The sequence below is a fragment of the Microcaecilia unicolor genome, chromosome 9 (genome assembly GCF_901765095.1).
Source record: "Microcaecilia unicolor chromosome 9, aMicUni1.1, whole genome shotgun sequence".
Taxonomy (NCBI): domain Eukaryota; kingdom Metazoa; phylum Chordata; class Amphibia; order Gymnophiona; family Siphonopidae; genus Microcaecilia; species Microcaecilia unicolor.
In genome coordinates, this window is record NC_044039.1 from 191,197,713 (window position 1) to 191,216,893 (window position 19,181).

General features: G+C 43.1%; 1 protein-coding gene across 2 annotated transcripts in view; it reads right to left on the bottom strand.

The window, feature by feature from the left end:
• Positions 1–19,181, bottom strand: part of TRAF3 (TNF receptor associated factor 3) — a 189,488-nt gene that overhangs the window by 72,860 nt on the left and 97,447 nt on the right. For both annotated transcript variants that reach the window (XM_030214988.1, XM_030214989.1), the window contains exon 3: positions 17,080–17,131. In XM_030214988.1, the coding sequence (XP_030070848.1) occupies positions 17,080–17,131 (52 nt within the window). The remainder of the gene's footprint in view (positions 1–17,079; positions 17,132–19,181) is intronic.

The following is a 19,181-nucleotide window of genomic DNA, read 5'->3' on the forward strand; positions in this document are numbered from 1 at the left end:
AGCTTTTGCTACTTGTGAGAAAGGCCTTGTTGCCGCCAGCACGGCTGTTACAAAATTATACAGCTACATTCCTCACCTTCCGGTGATTCTTCACACGTCCCATGATGTTAAATATCTGTTGGATAAACAGATCAGTCACATGACTGTCTGCCGGTTACAAAAGTATCAAGTGCTTTTGTTCAGTGTAGTGCACTCTATTCACCCATTAACTTTAACTGACCTTCAACGCCTGGATCCATTACTCACTGTAACAGAGACAGCACAGAATGCTATTTTTCCCCATGAGTGCACTACCCGATTATCTGTTCCTGAATCACTCCATCTACATTCAGAAATCTTGCAAAGTGGCGAGGTTTGGTTTACAGATGGTTCTCAGCAAAACGGAGTTGCCGGTTTTGCCGCCCTCCGTTATACACCAGAAGAAGATATTCTGGATCCTATACAATTCAGGTTACCTGATTCATTCACAGCCCAAACCGCAGAACTTGCAGCGGTTTTGTATGTCTTGCTGTTTAAAGCACTACACTCAGATCTGAGCATTGTCACCGACTCGGACTATGTATTCACTTCCTTGCATTCCCATGTTCGCAAATGGAACCAGAGGGGTATGATCTCCTCTACCGGGCAACCCCTAAGTCACTTACCTTTGTGGACTGCACTTTTTGAAGCATTGGAGAAGCGCCATCAAAAAGGCCTTCGCACCAGTATCTCCTGGATTAAAGCACATCAGGAGACAGTTTTCTCTTTCGCCATTAATGGTAACCATGCTGCAGATGAACTAGCCCGTGAAGTCACTTCCTTTTCCAATCCTCCTACTATATCCGCTTGCGATGTTACACTTCCTGTACTCGCGTCCGAAGCGCCTCTATTTGAGACACCCCCTTCTACTCCCTCGGGTTCAACACCCTCTGAATCCTCCTCCCCTGTCATCCCACCTGCTTTCAACACCCCTCCTGTCATCACCTCCCTGCTGTCTCCTGAATCTGAGCCCCCTGTAACGTCCCCTCCCTCAGAATCCTTAATCTCAGACTTCTCCACTACCCTCACTTCCTCCCTTTCACAAGCAGAACTCACTTTGTGGAAGCAGGCAGGATGTTTTCTAAATTCGAATGGAATTTGGACCCATCCCAATGGGCAATTATGTATTTCACAGCATGTTTTATCTCTTCTTTTGCATGCCCTCCACTACCCCTTACATTTAAATGCTACTACACTGTATGATCAATTGTCTTCCAGATTATGGGCTCCCCAAATGATGCCCATGTGTCACACCGTAGTTCATAATTGTTACAAATGTTTTCTGTACACACCTAAACGAGGACCTGTTATTCCTTCAGGTCATTTACCTGTTGTCCAGGGACCTGGCCAACATTGGTATATCGATTTCACAGATATGCAGACGCCCGTTCGTGGTAAACGGTATCTGCTTGTCTGCGTGGACGCTTTCTCGAATTGGGTGGAAGCTTTCCCTTGCTCTAGAGAAACCGCCCAAACTATGACACAATCACTGTGCACTGAAATTATTCCTCGATTTGGGATTCCTGGCAAAATTACCACAGATAATGGTACACACTTTGTAAATGAACTTTTGCAGAACCTTCTTCCTGCACTCGGCATTACTCACAGAACTGTCTGTGTTTACAAACCCACCAGTAATGGTCTGGTTGAACGATACAATGGATTGCTCAAAACAAAAATGCGTCAGCTTATGGCAAATGGGATAAAGAATTGGCTTGATGCCCTTCCTTTGGCACTATTATCTCTCCGTGCCACTCCATCCTCTTCCCTTAAACTGACGCCGTTCCAATTATGTACAGGTCGCCAGATGCGACTCATACCTGGCAATCCAGACACTCAAGTACCCGATCAATACTCAGTATATTGGGATATCTTGCAGACTATTGTAAGTTCTCTGTCCTCAATTCCACAGGCCATTTCGGACAGAAGAGGGGATTGTGATGCCGATAGATCCCCCCCTTATAAAGTGGGCGATCTGGTGCACCGGCGTTATTACACGCACAAGACCTGGCGAGATCCGATCTACGTTGGGCCCTTCAAGATAGAAGCCCTGTCAGCCACAGCTGCAAAGCTGGAGGACCACACATCCTGGGTCCATCTGAAAGATATACGAGCTTATCCAAATACCCCATCAGGTCTCCTGGATGTTTCCATTGATGTTCCCAGCACAGCAGTCACTGGAGAGACCAGTCCCACCACGAACCCCATCACCACCGCCACTGAGCCCGAGACCACCGACCCCGCACCCAACACTTTTTAATCATCTTGATCAACTTGACCAAGGACTTAACCACCTTACCCCCTCTCCTGAATCACACCTCCTTGATCTGGCTGACATTATTATCCAAGCCTTCGCAGAATCTCCAGAGTCACCATCTGAACAACCACCTGTATCTGAACCAGTATTTGAGTTGCCTTCTTCACCCCCACCTCCCACAGTTCCTGCTCTTCCACTTCCCTACGTGGATCTTCGTATCCGTCTCATCAGAATCCGTAATCTGGCAGAAGATCTCCTCCAAGTCCGCAACCTAGCAGGACAATTGACCCCGGAGGAACAGTTGACCCCGGAGGAACGAGATTCCATTGTGTTTTCAACAGTAAACATTTTGCACAGCAACACCTGTGAGTTGCTCGACATTCTACATCGGTACTTCCCAAATCAAGCCAGATAAATGCCACAGCAAGTTCCGCCGCTGTGCACTTCAGAAGTATTTATCCCCTCACAGACTGTTTCTCTACATAAGTGTGACTCTGAACAGGTATCTGATACAAATTCCCATTGGTCCAAAGACTTGGATGACAATTATCTGGAAGCCGACACCGGAACCAGCGCTCGTCCAAGTGTTGCCTCTGCTGTAACGGTGTTACATCAGTACACCCTCTTCTTCTGCTTCCCATCTGCCAGACTGTTTGCTGTTGGACTCGTGTGCATGATCATACTGTGTATAGGTTTGGTTTTGTTTCTCACTACCTTGTTTCCCTATACTGCTGACAGCAACCTCTTTGATCTTTGGATCACACTTATAGCCTTTCCCACTGGCAACGTTACCTTGCCAGCCGGAAACGCTACGGTACTTGCAACTACTTCAGTACTTGCGACTACCCCAGCAATACTTGCAACTACTTCTGTATTTGCATCCACACCTACTACAGCATCTTACACAAAACTCCAACAGTACACCACAATCACACGCCCGTTTGGATATAGCCCCCCCCAGACGATCTCAAAGATCAGCCCCGCTGCCACCAGTCAACCCACCCCCTGGGCAGACACATCTGCCACGACAGACTTTTCAGCTGGCAATCCTCCAGATCCTATTGAAACCTCTGCAACTACTCCTTTCCTCACTGATCCTCCTGTTTTGTATTCTACAACTGTTCCCAATCCTATCAGTAGCTCGGTCCATATTGTCCCCAATCGTACAACTACTTTTGAGGATAATATTGCCTTGCTTGAATTACGACCCACCCCTCCTCTTTATTCTTTGGTTCCTGCTAGTGACGCTCCTCCTCCCACACATACTACTTTAGCCACGTCAAACATCACCGTCCTAGCCACTCGTCCTCCCAGATAGCTCCACACGCCTAAGTGACCATCAATATATGTCCCAGAATTTACCAGACACTCCGCCTTCTCCACCTGATTCTCCCCCACCGTCGCCTTTAAATTTAGGTGCACACTTGATCCCTGAACCCCCAGAATATCTAAGACAATTAATTCATCCTCATTGGGACCCTGCTCCAGAAGACGATACAAATTGGGACCCCTTCACCCGATACCACACACTGTGTGAACCTTTGTTTGACAGTTGGACATTAGGTCCTAGCCGTACGGTTATACACACTCAGTTACTGTTTGGAGGAACCTTAGGCTTACAAATTGAACAAACAGACGACCTCCTAATCAGGCCACAAACTGGTGACATTGTAGATTTTTGGGTAATTACATACGCCGTACTGGGCACTGACTGGATTCCCTTCCTGTTTATCAGAGAGGTTGGATTGAGACCTTTGGAAGTATATGGTATTTTCCAAATCCCAGATCCTACTGAAATAGGGGCTATTAGAATTTACCCCCCATACCCAAATACCTGTTGCTAAAACCCTTGGGATAAATTTGTCGCTCTCCTTAATCAGTAGCCGTTACTTATCTTTCGTACAATTGTGATACAGTGCCTCATTATGAAAACTACCAACATGAAGGGCTTAGCCCTCCTGTTGTGTGTGCTCACCACACCCATGATACATGGAACACAGTACCTAGCAAATTTTCAAGAACAATTTACAACCACTTATGAAATAACATTACCCACTACCAAGGACACAACCACTATCACCCTTGATGTGTGTGCTTACACAATGTGTGGGGAACATCCTGTGCAGCAATATTTGTCAGCTTTTGAAGTATACCTGTGTCCCTTCCCCAATTGTGGAAGTTGGGCACAAGTATGGTGGTATACAGGTTCATGGGTTCCCTACTCAGGTACTGAGATTCCGGATCTAAAAAGGAGCATTTCCATCATGAAATTGCGAGTCACTGGCCTCTGCCAAATGACCAAATGTAATCCAGTGGCTATCACTTTTAGAGGAGTAACGGATGTTACATACAGAACTTATTCCATAGGAATTGATGCCACAGGTAGAGACCCCATTGGAAAAATCAAGATTGTTCCACCCCCAGCCCAACCTACAGCGACCAATCCTTTAGTGCCGACAAAGATCCCAGAAATAAAAATTCCTTACCAGATAGTACCAATTAATAATTCTAAAGATTTAATGGCACTGGAAACAGGATTTGGAGAGACAAACCTATGGCTCGAATGGGCACATTATACTACAAAGAGTTTGAATGTCTCTAATTGTTATTTTTGTTCCCATGCAAGAGCAGAACCAACAGTTGTTCCTTTCCCCTTGGATCTCCAAAATGATCCAGATGGATTTTGGTGTATGTTGCAATTATTACAGGTTAAAGACTACATAAATCAATCTTGCCAACATCTTGACGAGCATCACCCTTACTTACCCCCTCGGATGAGGGTTCCACCTGCATTCAGGATTCCAAATCCTACTACCAGATATCATACATGTCTGGAACGATATGGGGTGAAAAAGACATGGTTTTTAGGAAACTTAACCAATTGTAACACAACCTTAGGAAATAGGACTCTGAAAAATCTGAACCTAACACGGTTCTCACAAGCTAGAGCAGACATATGGTGGTACTGTGGAACCCGCACTATCCGCCATACACTTCCTAACAATTGGACAGGCAGATGTGCCTTAGTCAAATTGGTCATTCCCATCATTATAGCATCCTTGCCTCCTCCTCATAGCAGCTCTTCCTCACGAGTGAAGAGAAATGCAATGCCTGGATCTTTTGATGATCGGGTCTATATAGATGCTATTGGAGTTCCAAGAGGGGTTCCTGATGAGTTTAAAGCCAGAAACCAGATAGCTGCAGGATTTGAATCAGTTTTCTTTTGGTGGGCGACTATCAATAAGAATCTTGACTGGATCAACTATATATATTACAATCAGCAGAGATTTGTGAACTACACTAGGGATGCAGTTCAAGGAATTGCAACACAATTAGATGCCACTAGCCGGATGACGTTGGAAAATAGATTAGTTCTTGACCAACTTCTAGCAGCGGATGGAGGGGTGTGCCAAAAGATAGGCACCCAGTGTTGCACCTTTATCCCCAACAATACAGCTCCAGATGGATCAATTACCAGAGCTTTAGAAGGCTTAACCTCACTGTCGCAAGAATTGGCAGAGAACTCTGGCGTTGATACATCCTGGACAGGTTGGATGGATAGAGCTTTTGGTAAATGGAAAACATTTATCATTTCAGCAGCCACGACTATAATCATAGTGGTAGCAATTTTTGTTTTAGTAGGATGTTGCATAATCCCTTGTGCTAGAGGCTTAGTAGAACGCTTAATTGAAACCGCAATAATGAAAAGGACCACAGCAGGACAATATGCCCTGTACGAAAATCTCCTTCCCAACACCACAGGAGAAAACACATTGGACTATCTCCCTCCGAGAAGTACCAATCGCTATGCAACTGTTAGAGACACTGGAGAGATGTCTGCAACTGTATAATCAGATAATAGCGCACAGGGATATAATGTAACCATATAAAGCTGTATAAGATGATGTGATCAATTGTGCAAATCTATGCAAATGTATAATTAAGATATAATCAGTATATAACCAATGATTTTGTGATTTATAACAATATAAATATATTGACATACATAAGATTAAGATAGAACCTGCATATTAAAGGGTTGAAGAAAAATTATATTGTAGTAACCATAAGTGTTAGTAGGATTGACATAATTGAAGTACTGCCAAGATGATACTTTCAAACTGAAAACGAAACAAATTGTGCCAGTTGATCGTAAGACTCAGATAATTTTATGGCCTCATAGAATACCTTCTGGAATGGATGGTGCCAAGGTACGTTAACCCTGGTGTCACCCTATGGGATAGGGTGAAGAGGGGAATGTTAATATATGGCCTAGCTTTAAGGCTACCACTGGAATAGTGATGGCCAAAGCTATGCAGCCGAAAACAACTGAAAAAGTACTGATTAGGCCAAACAACAAGTAAATGATTTAATATTTGAGAATCTGCAAAGAGCAGGTCTGAATAATGACTTCTGACACAAATTGGTACAATTTTTAAATCAAATATAGCACCTGTAATGAAAGATCAGATGAATAAAATGGAGCTTATTAGTTTTGGTATACAATGATACAGAGGTAATACAGAGTTCATGAGATGGTATGAAAGGTATGAAAAGTATGAAAAGTATTGCAGCCGGAAGATGTGAAACTGTTATCTCAACGCTTCCCAAAACATGTTGATAATTAGCAGTAGCTGAGAACGGAAGGAGGTGGGCACATCAGGCAGCAGACCGCATGGAAAGTATGCTCTCAGAAATGCGAAATATTAGGAGCTAGGTATCTCACCATTAACTTCTATGGAGAGGATAGGGTATAAAAGATGGGAGATTTTGCCTTAGTTTGAGAGTCCTCTCCAACGCTTCTCTCAGACGGCAGGGCGCTGTGCAGATTAACCCAGAATCTGTCTGATGTCTGTATTTGTATCAACTTGAAGGCTTGTCTTTGGGTAAGAAATAAAATGTACTTATCTATCTAAACCTATCTCTGCCTCTATTTTTATTGAGTCTATCTTCTCTTCTCTTCACCTAACATTTAGCCTACAAGGTAGATCACATACAAGTGACACTCAGTTTTGGACAGAAAGCAGTAGTTATGGGAATTAGTTCTCAATTACAGCTCCTAATGCCACCTCCTTGTGATTGGGTGACAATGGAGGTTAGAGAAACTATACAGAACCTGATATATGAAATAAGTACCTTTAGTCCCCTGTGGGAAGGAGTCAGAAAGAGGTCTATAAGAAGAGGTAATTAAAAACAAAAGTTACATGGGAACCTATGGAACTTTGTAAGTCTAAGTGCTTTGAAAATGAGCCCCATAGGGGCTCATCTTACAAAGTTCCATAGGTTACTATTGAACTTTGTAAGTCTAAGTGCTTTGAAAATACGCCTCATAGTAAAATATTTTTTAGAAAATCTTTATTCTTCTTTATATAACAAAAATATTTACTCTCGATTAAAAGGAGGGAAAAAAATATTATCTTATGTGTAAAATGCTATGTCGGTATTGCCTAATAGTGGTATATCAAATTGAAACAGCCTATAAACTATAAACATTCATATGGCAAACAGGTTCCTGAGGACAGACTGCCCCACAATGGCATCTCACTGAGAGGTTATATCTGGACAGTAGTATTTCATTTCATTGTGTTCAATTCTGGTTGCCGCATCTCAAGAAAGATATAGTAGAATTGGAAAAAGTGCAGCAAAGGGCGACTAAAATGATAGCGGGGATGGGACGTCTTCCCTATGAAGAAAGACTAAGGAGGCTAGGGCTTTTCAGCTTGGAGAAGAGACGGCTGAGGGGAGACATGATAGAGGTATATAAAATAATGAGTGGAGTGGACCAGGTGGATGTGAAGCGTCTGTTCACGCTTTCCAAAAATACTAGGACTAGGGGGCATGCGATTAAACTACAGTGTAGTAAATTTAAAACAAATCGGAGAAAATTTTTCTTCACCCAATGTGTAATTAAACTCTGGAATTCATTGCCGGAAAATGTGGTGAAGGCGGTTAGCTTAGCAGAGTTTAAAAAGGGGTTGGACGGTTTCCTAAAGGACAAGTCCATAAACCGCTACTAAACGGACTTGTAAAAATCCAAAATCCCAGGAATAACATGTATAGAATGTTTGTACGTTTGGGAAGCTTGCCAGGTGCCCTTGGCCTGGATTGGCTGCTGTTGTGGACAGGATGCTGGGCTCGATGGACCCTTGGTCTTTTCCCAGTATGGCATTACTTATGTACTTATGTACTTATATGAAAGTATGGGTTAATCCCCAAGTAGCAAATTTGCAGATTTCGATAACTGAAGCAAAGCCATGGAGACTGCTATGGATCAAAGACAGTGAGCTGTGGCCTTTTCTAGCAAAGTGAGGTTATGTTGGAATAGCAAAAATAATGCAGACAAAAATCAACCTGGAAAGGATATGCATAGACAATTAAACCAGGTTTGGATTGAACATAAACAACTGAATTTGGCAGGAAGACACTGTTTCCTTGAACAACACTGAATGAGGCTTAGGGGAAAAAAAAAACGCTGGAAGAACAAATGATTGGTTGATACGAAATTCTAAAAGAACTTTGGATAGAAATTTAGGGTAAGTACATAGGATCACTTTATTGTGAAGAAATTGCATATACAGTGCTAATGCACAAGAGCCTGCAGTTTTGACCCAGCTAAGAATACCATTTTTCAAGTACGACATTTTTATCAGTGCTTGACCCATAGGCTTAAAAGGGGGTTCAAAAAACTGGGCTAAAACATGCTGTGAACCCAAGCTTGGATTGGTTCATTTATTGGTGGACAGAGGTTCACCAAACCTTCTACGAACTAAATTACTAAAGAAAGGGGGAAAACTGGTTTACCTTCAATCCTAACATGCTGCCAAAAGCAGAGAGATGAAGTCTATATAGGTCATTTTAAGATCTGAATTGGAAAGATTAAGTAGATAGTGCAAACCGTCTTGTATAATAGAGGTAGGATCCACATTCCTGCCTCTGCTCCATTGAATAAAACAAGACCATTTAGAAGTTTGACCTTTTAGTTGAAAGCTTCCTACAGGCCAAAACAACTTGAACTTCTTTGGACACAGAAGCGCAATCAAGCTTTCAACATCTATGCTGTGCAAGTCAACTACTGGAGATTAGGATGCAACAACAGGTCTTGTTGTTGGGTCATCAGGGTAGAGGTAGGATTAGTTCATAAATGGTAGAGTGGAGAGGTTACTCCCAATAACAGAAGTAGAGGAAATCATATCTGCCTAGGCCAATGAGATGCTATAAGGGTAACTTGCATCTTGTCTTAAACTACCTTCTGAAGGACCCAGGAGATCAGAGGAAACAAGAGGAAAAGCATAAAAAACCCCTGGTGCCATGAAAAGGTGAAAGCATCATGTGATATTTGATGAATTGTTGGCCTGATGAACAGAACGCCTCACATTTCATGTTTTCCTTTGAGGTAAACAAGTCTAGCCACAGAGTTCCCCATCTTTGGAAGAGAGACCAGGCAACAGATTCATTGTGGGACCATTCATGAGGTTCAAGTGAACAAAATAGTCTGCTAGATCAGCATTTCCCAAGTCAGTCCTGGAGTACCCCCTTTGCCAGTCAGGTTTTCAGGATATCCACAATGAATATGCATAAGATTGATTTCATGCATATTCATTGTGGATATCCCAAAAACCTAACTGGTAAGGGGGTACTCCAGGACCAACTTGGGAAACACTGTGCTAGATAACTCACATCTCCTGGGACAGTGGTTCCCCAAACCTGGTCCTGGAGGCACCCCAACCAGTCAGGTTTTCAGGATACCTATAATGAATAATCATGAGATAGATTTGCATGCAATGGAGGCAGTGCAAGAACAGAAGATGATGTGTTCATTCCAGCACAAATTTTTCTAGGTTTATTATGAAGACTAGGCTTCACAAGGAATGAATAGTGTCCTGAACCATGAGTGAGGGTGGATGGCAAGGGGGCTGCAAGAAGTCAATCGTCAAAGTACAGATAAGTAACCTGACCCAGTTTGTGGGAGGTGGGTGGTGGCTACCAGCAGGCATTTCACAAGTACTCTTGGTAAGAATGCAAGACTGAACAGGAGCACCTGACATTGGCAGTGATGAGCCAGAAAGGTAAATCAAAGGAACTTCCAATGACTGGTGTGTATGGGGATGTATGAGTAGGAAGCCTTGAAATTTGGGGATGCTAACTAATCATTTTGTTTAAGAAGTGAACTTTTCTATTTTTACAAAAAGATTGAAAGCTCTCGGGTATAGAACAGGCCGAAGACCTCCCAACTTTTTGGGGATGAGGAAAGATTCCAAATAGAAATCTTGATCCCTCCAATGCAAAGGTACCTCTGCTTTGTTGTAAAGGAGAACATTCAGCTTCTTATCCAGAAAAAGAACGTGATGATCTGGGACATAGAGTGGTTTCTTTGGCCACTGTGATAGAGGATCAGAAATGTAATTTATCCCGTAGTCATTGTTTATAATCTGTTGAACTCGTGTATCTGTTTTGACGGTATGCCTTACTTCCCTGAAAAAAAAAAAAGAAGCCTGCTTCCTACTGGAAGACAGTCAAAGAGACTGCTTATGTTTGAAAGTGGAGATGGATTACTGATTTCTCTTGGCCTTTGTCTGTGAGGGTAGGCAGTGGGTGATTATCTCTGAGAAGCCTATCTGGAATACAGCTGAAACTGTTGGAAAATTTGTTGCAGATAAGATCTTCTATAGACTGGATAGGATACCCTATGAAAAGAGTTGAAATTGTTCCCTCATAGTAGATATAGTAGAATTGGAAAAGGTACAGCGAAGGGCGACGAAAATGATAGTGGGGATGGGACGACTTTCCTATGAAGAGAGGCTGAGAAGGCTAGGGCTTTTCAGCTTGGAGAAGAGACGGCTGAGGGGAGATATGATAGAAGTGTATAAAATAATGAGTGGAATGGATCGGGTGGATGTGAAGCGACTGTTCACGCTATCCAAAAATACTAGGACTAGAGGGCATGAGTTGAAGCTACAGTGTGGTAAATTTAAAACGAATCGGAGAAAATTTTTCTTCACCCAACGTGTAATTAGACTCTGGAATTCGTTGCCGGAGAACGTGGTACGGGCGGTTAGCTTGACGGAGTTTAAAAAGGGGTTAGATAGATTCCTAAAGGACAAGTCCATAGACCGCTATTAAATGGACTTGGAAAAATTCCGCATTTTTAGGTATAACTTGTCTGGAATGTTTTTACGTTTGGGGAGCGTGCCAGGTGCCCTTGACCTGGATTGGCCACTGTCGGTGACAGGATGCTGGGCTAGATGGACCTTTGGTCTTTCCCAGTATGGCACTACTTATGTACTTATGTACTAGGGCAGTTTGCACACTATGGAGGAGTTGTCCTTAATCTGAACAACAGAGTCTTTAACTTTTATCTCCAAAGACATTGTCTCCTGTGCAGGGGACAGCCGCCAGGTGGCCATGTAGATCTTCCCGATGGCTCAAAACGTGCAACCAGGCCCATTCTTCTGGCCTCTATGGCTATCACAAATGTCCTCACAATGGTATCATAAGGATCGTTAAGTGGATCTGAGCACATGAAAAGCACACTTGAATAGATGAAAGGAGCTGGAAGATGAAAAAGTATACTGGTACTTGGTGAGAAGGAATTTTAAACTTGAGTATGGAGCTTTTGCTCATTATATCCAGAATCCTGAGTGTGGGGGTGCATAACCATTTTGTCTTCCTGTTTTAGATCTCTTAAGGTCTGTCTCTGAAACTACACACTAATGAGGCAATTATGATCATGACCCGGAGACAAATTGACCTTATACTTCAATTCTAAGTGCTTGGAGGCTGCATGGATGGAGAAAGGGTTTGCTTTTTGTTTTTTAGTCATCTCCTCCCCTCATGATTTTATGTAGGGTTTAAATGATCCCCTTTTCCCCCTTCCTTATATTATTGAATACTTGTAACCTAGTTTCCCTACTGTGTGATTGCCATCTGACACCACAGCAGCACCAGCCATCTACCATACTGCTGTCAAGTGTGACTTCATCTCCTCTGCTTGTCAACAGAAAAACAATTGCCTAATGTGAAGGGTGCAGCCTTCCTGCAAATACATGATGTGGGAGCTGAACATTCCCTGGCTCTGAAACACTTGCTCTCTCCTTTTCCCAGTGACTGCAGCCTTATCACTTCCTCTCTCCACCAGTCCCCCTCCCAATCATTCACTCTCTACCTCATTTTTCTTCGGGCCCAGGAGTTTAAAAATATCCGACAAATGTTTCGCCCGAGACCGAGCTGTCTCAAGGACAATCCCCCTGAGAACTTTTTAGCTAATAGAACTTTAAGCAGAGCTGGCGCTAAAAAGTTCTCAGGGGGACTGTCCTTGAGACAGCTCGGTCTCGAGCGAAACATATGTCGGACATTTTTAAACCCCTGGGTCCGAAGAAAAATGACCTTAAAAAGATAAGTTAAACATAAAAATAAATAAATAAATTTGAGATTGTGTAAAGTCAGTGTAGCTGACCTATGAAGATGTTCCGATGTTGATAACGTTGCCATAAAAAACAAATGTTTGTTGGCAGCGAACATCCCCGCGGTCAATTAAAGAGATACAAGTGATCTGAATGTTTTTTTGAAAAAAAGCAGTGTTTTTGAGAATAACGTATATAAGTACTTTCTAGCTGGATATTTGTGAACTATTGGGTCAGAAGAATCTAAGCAGCGAGATCCTTCGGGGTCCCAGACTTCTCAAAATGTACAGCGCTGGAGGCAGGGAACTTAGAAGGGGAGACGCTTGCAGTGCAACTTGATGCCCCATCCAGTGATCCAGACTGTCCTGATTGAGAGTCGTTTTTGCCTGTATTTGTTGTGAATTCTTTGCTGCCTAGCAGACAGCCACAGACTGCAGGGTATTTTGACAGACTGAGGACTGTGATGGCTACCATTGCCCAAAGCTTTCTGTTTTGGTTTTTGGTTACAGGATTCTGCTTAACTAAGCAGCTTGTTTACTTGTACTGTTTGGAGCCAAGCTAGTGAATTGTGAGGAGGTGGGGGTCAGGGGGAGCCTTTGTGGGGGGGGGGGGGGGGGGGGGGGGGGGGCTCAGCTCCCTCTTCAGGCCTGCTAATTGATGGGTCAATTATTTGTTTGGGGAAGGAAGGGGGAATGGTGGGGGTTGGGTTGGTTGAAGGTTTGTTCATTTTTAGGGGGCGGGGGGGGGGGTTGTTGCAGAGAAAGGCTTGGTGGGGTTGGTCATATATAGTCAGAGGTGCAGGATTTATAGATTAGTGTGTAATAAGAGGGTCTTTTGTTGTTTTTTCTTTTTGTTTGTTTTAATTCTCTCTAATTTTGCCAAGGGTCCTACTAATTTTGTCCTGTTCACATTCAATGTGAGAGGCCTTAATGTTCCATGAAAACATCAGCTTTTATTTAGAGGCTGATCAGTTGCATGAGGGGGTGGATTTTATTCATAAGCAGGGTAATAAGACCAATGGGGTTTGCATTTTATTTTGCATGATCGCCGCTCAGCCCACAAGTTAAGGGTGTAATCCGGGACAAGCAGGGGCGTTACTTGCTTCTGAAAGTGGAATTGGACCATATGTTTCTCAATCTCTATGCACCTAACTCGGAGCAAAAAGTTTGTCTGAATGACAGCGGTGGCCGCCAAAAGTTTTTTTTTTTAGCTAAGTGCTTTTTTCCTTTTTGGATCACTTTTTTTTTTTTTAAAGTAGATTTGGTGGAGTGTTTAATACCTTTTTGGAAATATTTATTTATTTATTGCATTTGTATCCCACGTTTTCCCACCTCTTTGCAGGCTCAATGTGGCTTACAATACATCATGGATACTGGAAATGAGAAGACAGGATATACATTTGGTTTTACAGAAGGATTTTGGGTTACATGGTCATGAAGTACAAGATAGTGGTTTATTAAGAGGTTGATAACAATAAATGTTAATAATGTAAGTAGAGTTCACACATTTACAAGTTGTGGAGAGTAAATGATTGAGGAAGAGCGACCTATAGGTTGGAGGGCTTGGAATGGGATGTCACATAAAAGAGGCTCCATAACCTAGTTTTGGTCTTATTGTACCGTGATACTCTCCCTGCTTTGTATACCTCTGTGGTTTGTCATTTGGGCATTGCACAGTTTTCCTTCCTAAGGACATTTACAGGCTTATTTTCGAAAGAGGAGGACGCCCGTATTTCGACCCAAATCGGGAGATAGGCATCCTTCTCTCATGGGCGCCCAAATCGGTATAATCGAAAGCCAATTTTGGGCGCCTCCAACTGCAATCTGTCACGGGAACGAACAAAGTTGACGGGGGCGTGTTGGAGGCATGGTGAAGGTGGGACTGGGGCGTGTTTATCGGCCGAGGAGAGATGTAATGGAAAAAAGAAGGGTGGCAGCAGCGAGAATTTAGGCCGCTTTTTTTGGACCCTTTTTTTCATGAACAAGTCCCCAAAAAGTGCCCCAACTGCCCAGATGACCACTGGAGGGAATCGGGGATGACCTCCCCTGACTCCCCCAGTGGTCATTAACCCCCTCCCACCAAAAAAAAAAAAGAACTTTAAAAAATATTTTTTCCAGCCTGTATGCCAGCCTCAAATGTCATACCCAGCTCCATCACAGCAGTACGCAGGTCCCTGGAGCAGTTGTTAGTGGGTGCAGTGGACTTCAGGCAGGTGGACCCAGGCCCATCCCCCCACTACCTGTTACACTTGTGATGGTAAATGGGAGCCCTCCAAACCGCCCCCAAAACCCACTGTACCCACATCTAGGTGTCCCCCTTCACCCATAAGTGCTATAGTAATGGTGTAGAGTTATGGGGAGTGGGTTTTGGGGGGCTCAGTGCCCAAGGTAAGGGAGCTATGGACTTGGGAGTTATTTTAATTTTTTTTTTCACTTTTTACAAGTGCCCCCTAGGGTGCCCGGTTGGTGTCCTGGCATATGAGGGGGACCAGTGCACTACAAATCCTGGCCCCTCCCACGACCACATGCCTTGGAGTTGTTCATTTTTGAGCTGGGCAGCTTCGGTTTCCATTATCGCTGAAAACCGATATCGCCCATCTCAAATCCGCCCAAATCTGATGCATTTGCCCGGCACCAACCATATTATCGAAACAAAAGATGGATGCCCATCTTTTTCGAAAATATGGTCTGTCCCGCCCTTCGCGGACCCGTCCTCGGACATAGTCGCCCATGGAGATGGGCGTCCATGTTTGATTATGCCCCTCTTAGCCTCCTAGAGTTAGAGCATGCTGAGACTTTTTTGGAATGGGCGGTGAAAGGGAGTAGTTGGAGAGGTTGTAATTCTAGATTTTACCGCGCCTTGGTATAACAGCTTTCCCCACCTATTAAGTATATAGCTCTCTGGGAAGGTCACTTAGGTTGTATCTATGCCCCTAAGGTTGCTGTTATCAGTGGTATCTTACTCTGGCTCGCTTACAGAAATTGTATGGTCATGTTTCTGATGCCTGCTGGTGGGCCTATGGTAGTAGGAACACCTTTGTTCGTGTCTGGTGGACCTGCCCTTAAGCAATGGTCTACTAGGACATGGATTTTGGCTTGATCAGTGACATCATTGGGTTGCCCCTTCAGAAATCTATGGGATGTGGCCTCCTCCACGTCAAGACAGTGGAGCTTCCGAGGAAATATGCCCACCTAGTGTTTCATATCACTACAGCAGCTAGCTTGCTATTAGCTGTGGCTTGGAGAAAGCCCTTCTTACTGTCCTGCTTACAAGTTTTAACAAAAGTGGACTTTATTTAAAGGATGTCTCGCCTCACAGCCCTTCAATGGAATTGCTTGATGAACTTTCGTCGAGTTTGGGATCCCTACCTTAAATGGAAAGAACAGCTGGGTGCCTGACCCATCTTTTTGTTTGGACCTGCTCTTTTGACTTTTACCCTGTCACCTCTGCAGCTGATTGTACTGGGGGGGGGGGAGGGGATGGGAGGGTATTGTTGTCCCCTATGTTCCCCGTCACATTGTGCCTAAAAGTGTTGGCACGACTTTGTTTTTGCTGTATGGGACTTTCTGTAGTTGTATAATTGTGGGTTGTATATTGTTTTTACAAAATGTGTTAATAAATAAATTTAAACAACAACAACAAAAAAATAAAACGGCGAGGAAAGGCTCCCACTGCTCTAGGTGTAGTTTTCTTTTTACAAAGCAGCTTTGGGAAAGAGGGAGTGCAAAACTGTAGAATGTGAACAGAAGAGAGACAGCAAAGAAAGGGGCTGAGGAACTATAAAGAGCAAGAAATGGAGGGAAGGGGAGGCAGTGGGGTGCAGGGATGGTGCAAGATGAGAAGTGAAAGTTTGGAAAAAGGAAATAAGCTGCCAGAGGAAAACAGCTGACATTTTCTTTTCTGGAACAAGTAAGCCTTGGGTGTACTTTTCAAGAATTATTACAAACTATTTCCTCAGCAGTACTAACAGATAGCTTCAGGTATCAACCACTCACAAATATACAATATAGAAAATAGTAAGGTTGAAATGAAAGAAAGAGAATTAGACATTTTAGGTTTAAGTGTGATGAATAGATTTCCTGTTCATATTTCACTCCCTCTGTACATACATTAGGAAATACCCTCGGTTATTACACTTTTTTTGCTACCCTTAGTTCCTAATTTTCATTAGTCAGTCATCATATCACTGTTACTAGAAAACTAAAATCTCTGCTGTTCAGTAGAATCATCCTTTACTTCTCCAAAATTCCTCTCACTAAATTCTGGTCTTTGTAGTCATCTTCTACTAAGATAATGCATTGGAATTTAAAAGAAAATGTTAATGTACATGATCTATGATGAAAATGCAGCTAATAGTTCCTTTCTAACAGTAATTAGAACTATCTGATAAGAAGCATACTGTACCTTATCTTTAATAATGATTTCTTGACATGCGACACATACCGGACTAGAAGAACTGGGAAAAAAGAAAAAAAAAACATTTAGACAAACTGTATTTGAGATTTTTCAAACTATTGCCTTTACATAGATGAGATAAAACTATAAAATTAAACTACTTAGGGGGTCAATTTAACCTTAGTCTTATACTTAGAAAAATGTCCAGCACAAATGCGGGCAAACAAGATGACATTTATCAATACCTGTTAATTTCCTTTCCTTCCGTACTGCTATACCAGTCTGAACAAGTGGGCTGTATCCCTTTCCTACCAGTAGCTGGAGGCAGAGATACTGATTCTTCCAGTGACACCCCCAGTACATAGACTCTTGCTTTCTGGAATTCGCCGGTATTCCCCTGCCAAAGCAAAGCAAGGTCCAATATACCACACCCATACACCATCTGACCACTGCAGCACAGAATTTTAATATATATCTACATACAACTTAAAACCGAAGTCTTCCAGGGCAGGTTTCTGATTGGTATGGCGGGACTCAAGGAAATAAAATTAACAAGTATGATTAAATTTCACCTTCCTTATCTCTGCCAATACCAGTCTGAACAGAATCATAGTGGGGGGGGGGGGGGGGGGGGGGGGGGGAAAGACAAGGCCTTCTGAATAACTGCTCTGCCAAAGGTCAACTGTTTTCTGGAAAAGAACATGGATTCTAATGTTTTACAAAGGAATGGAGCAATAACCAGGTTGCTGCCCCGCAGATATCCTCAGGCTAGACCACTCGGGTCTCTGCCTAGGTTGTTTGTGCCCGTGTGTCAAGTGAGCCTTCAAACCTGGGCAGACTGGATGGACCATACAGGTCTTTATCTGCCGTCATTTACTATGTTACACTATGTTATCTCCTTGTTCCAACAAACATAAGCCGCCTCAAAGGCAACCCCTGTAAGCTCCCACTGAGAGATATGATATGATAATACCGTTGAGCCTCTCTTGCTGTTTTTCTCAGGTTGAGAGGTGATATGTTGGGCCTGCCAAGCTCCTCGTTGTTGTTGCTGTAGGGATGATATGTTGGGGCCACCGAGTCCTGCTTGTTATGTCTCTGGGGAGTGGGATCCTCCCAGTTTCAGAGAAGCAGCAACAGGGGCTTTACAGAGGAAAGCATAAGCCAAAGACTAGGACTAACATGATTAGAAAAATGGCCTAACAAAGGTAGAAAAAGTAATTTTATTTTCTATGTCGTGATTAGAATATGTCAGTTTTTGGAATGTACATTTAGACATGAGTGTGAAATATTAAATAACTAGTAAAAAAGCCCTGTTTCTGATGCAAATGAAACGGGGGCTAGCAATGTTTTCTTCTGTGTGCATGTGGGAGTGTGTGTGTCCCTGCCCTCTGGCCTCTCTCCCCTCCCCCCTCTGAGTCCTTCACTGTTACAGAGCCAGTGATTTGATTTCGTGCTCTGCTGTTTTCCTTCACTGACTGTGTTACAGAGAGGGCGGGGCAGACACTCATAGGGAAACCGGATATCTCGCCCCCTTCACACTTCCGGCTGGAGGCTTCATAGAACGTTGGTGTTGCCTTTTATATAGAGAGATACTAGCTGTGCTAATTTCCAAATTTTCCAAGCACAGAATGCTAAAAGAGGTAGCAGGCAACACTAAGTTATTATTATGTGCTATTTTTTTTTTTGTTTGCTTGTTTTTAATTTTCATTTGGTATGTGTATAGAAAGGTACCTTGTTCACTGGGGCTTATTTATTTGTGTGTCGGGGGGGGGGGGGGAGTTCTTCACAAAAGTGGAGAAGCTGCCTATAGTGACCAATCAAGTTTCATCTTTTATTCTCTGGGAAAATAAAACAAGGAATCTGATTGGTCTCTATAGGCAAAGTTCTCCACTTTTGTGGAGAACTTTCTTTTCTCCTGTCTTCATAAATTGGCCCCCTCTGAAAATCTCATTGTTCAGTTTTAATCAATTTGTAAAAACACCACACCACCTGCCAAGGGGCCAAACAGTATATATGACAGTGAACTATAACAGATTATCACAGTGGTTCCCAGAGCTGGTCCTGGAGGCACACCAGCCAGTCAGGGTTTTGGGATATCCACCACGAATATT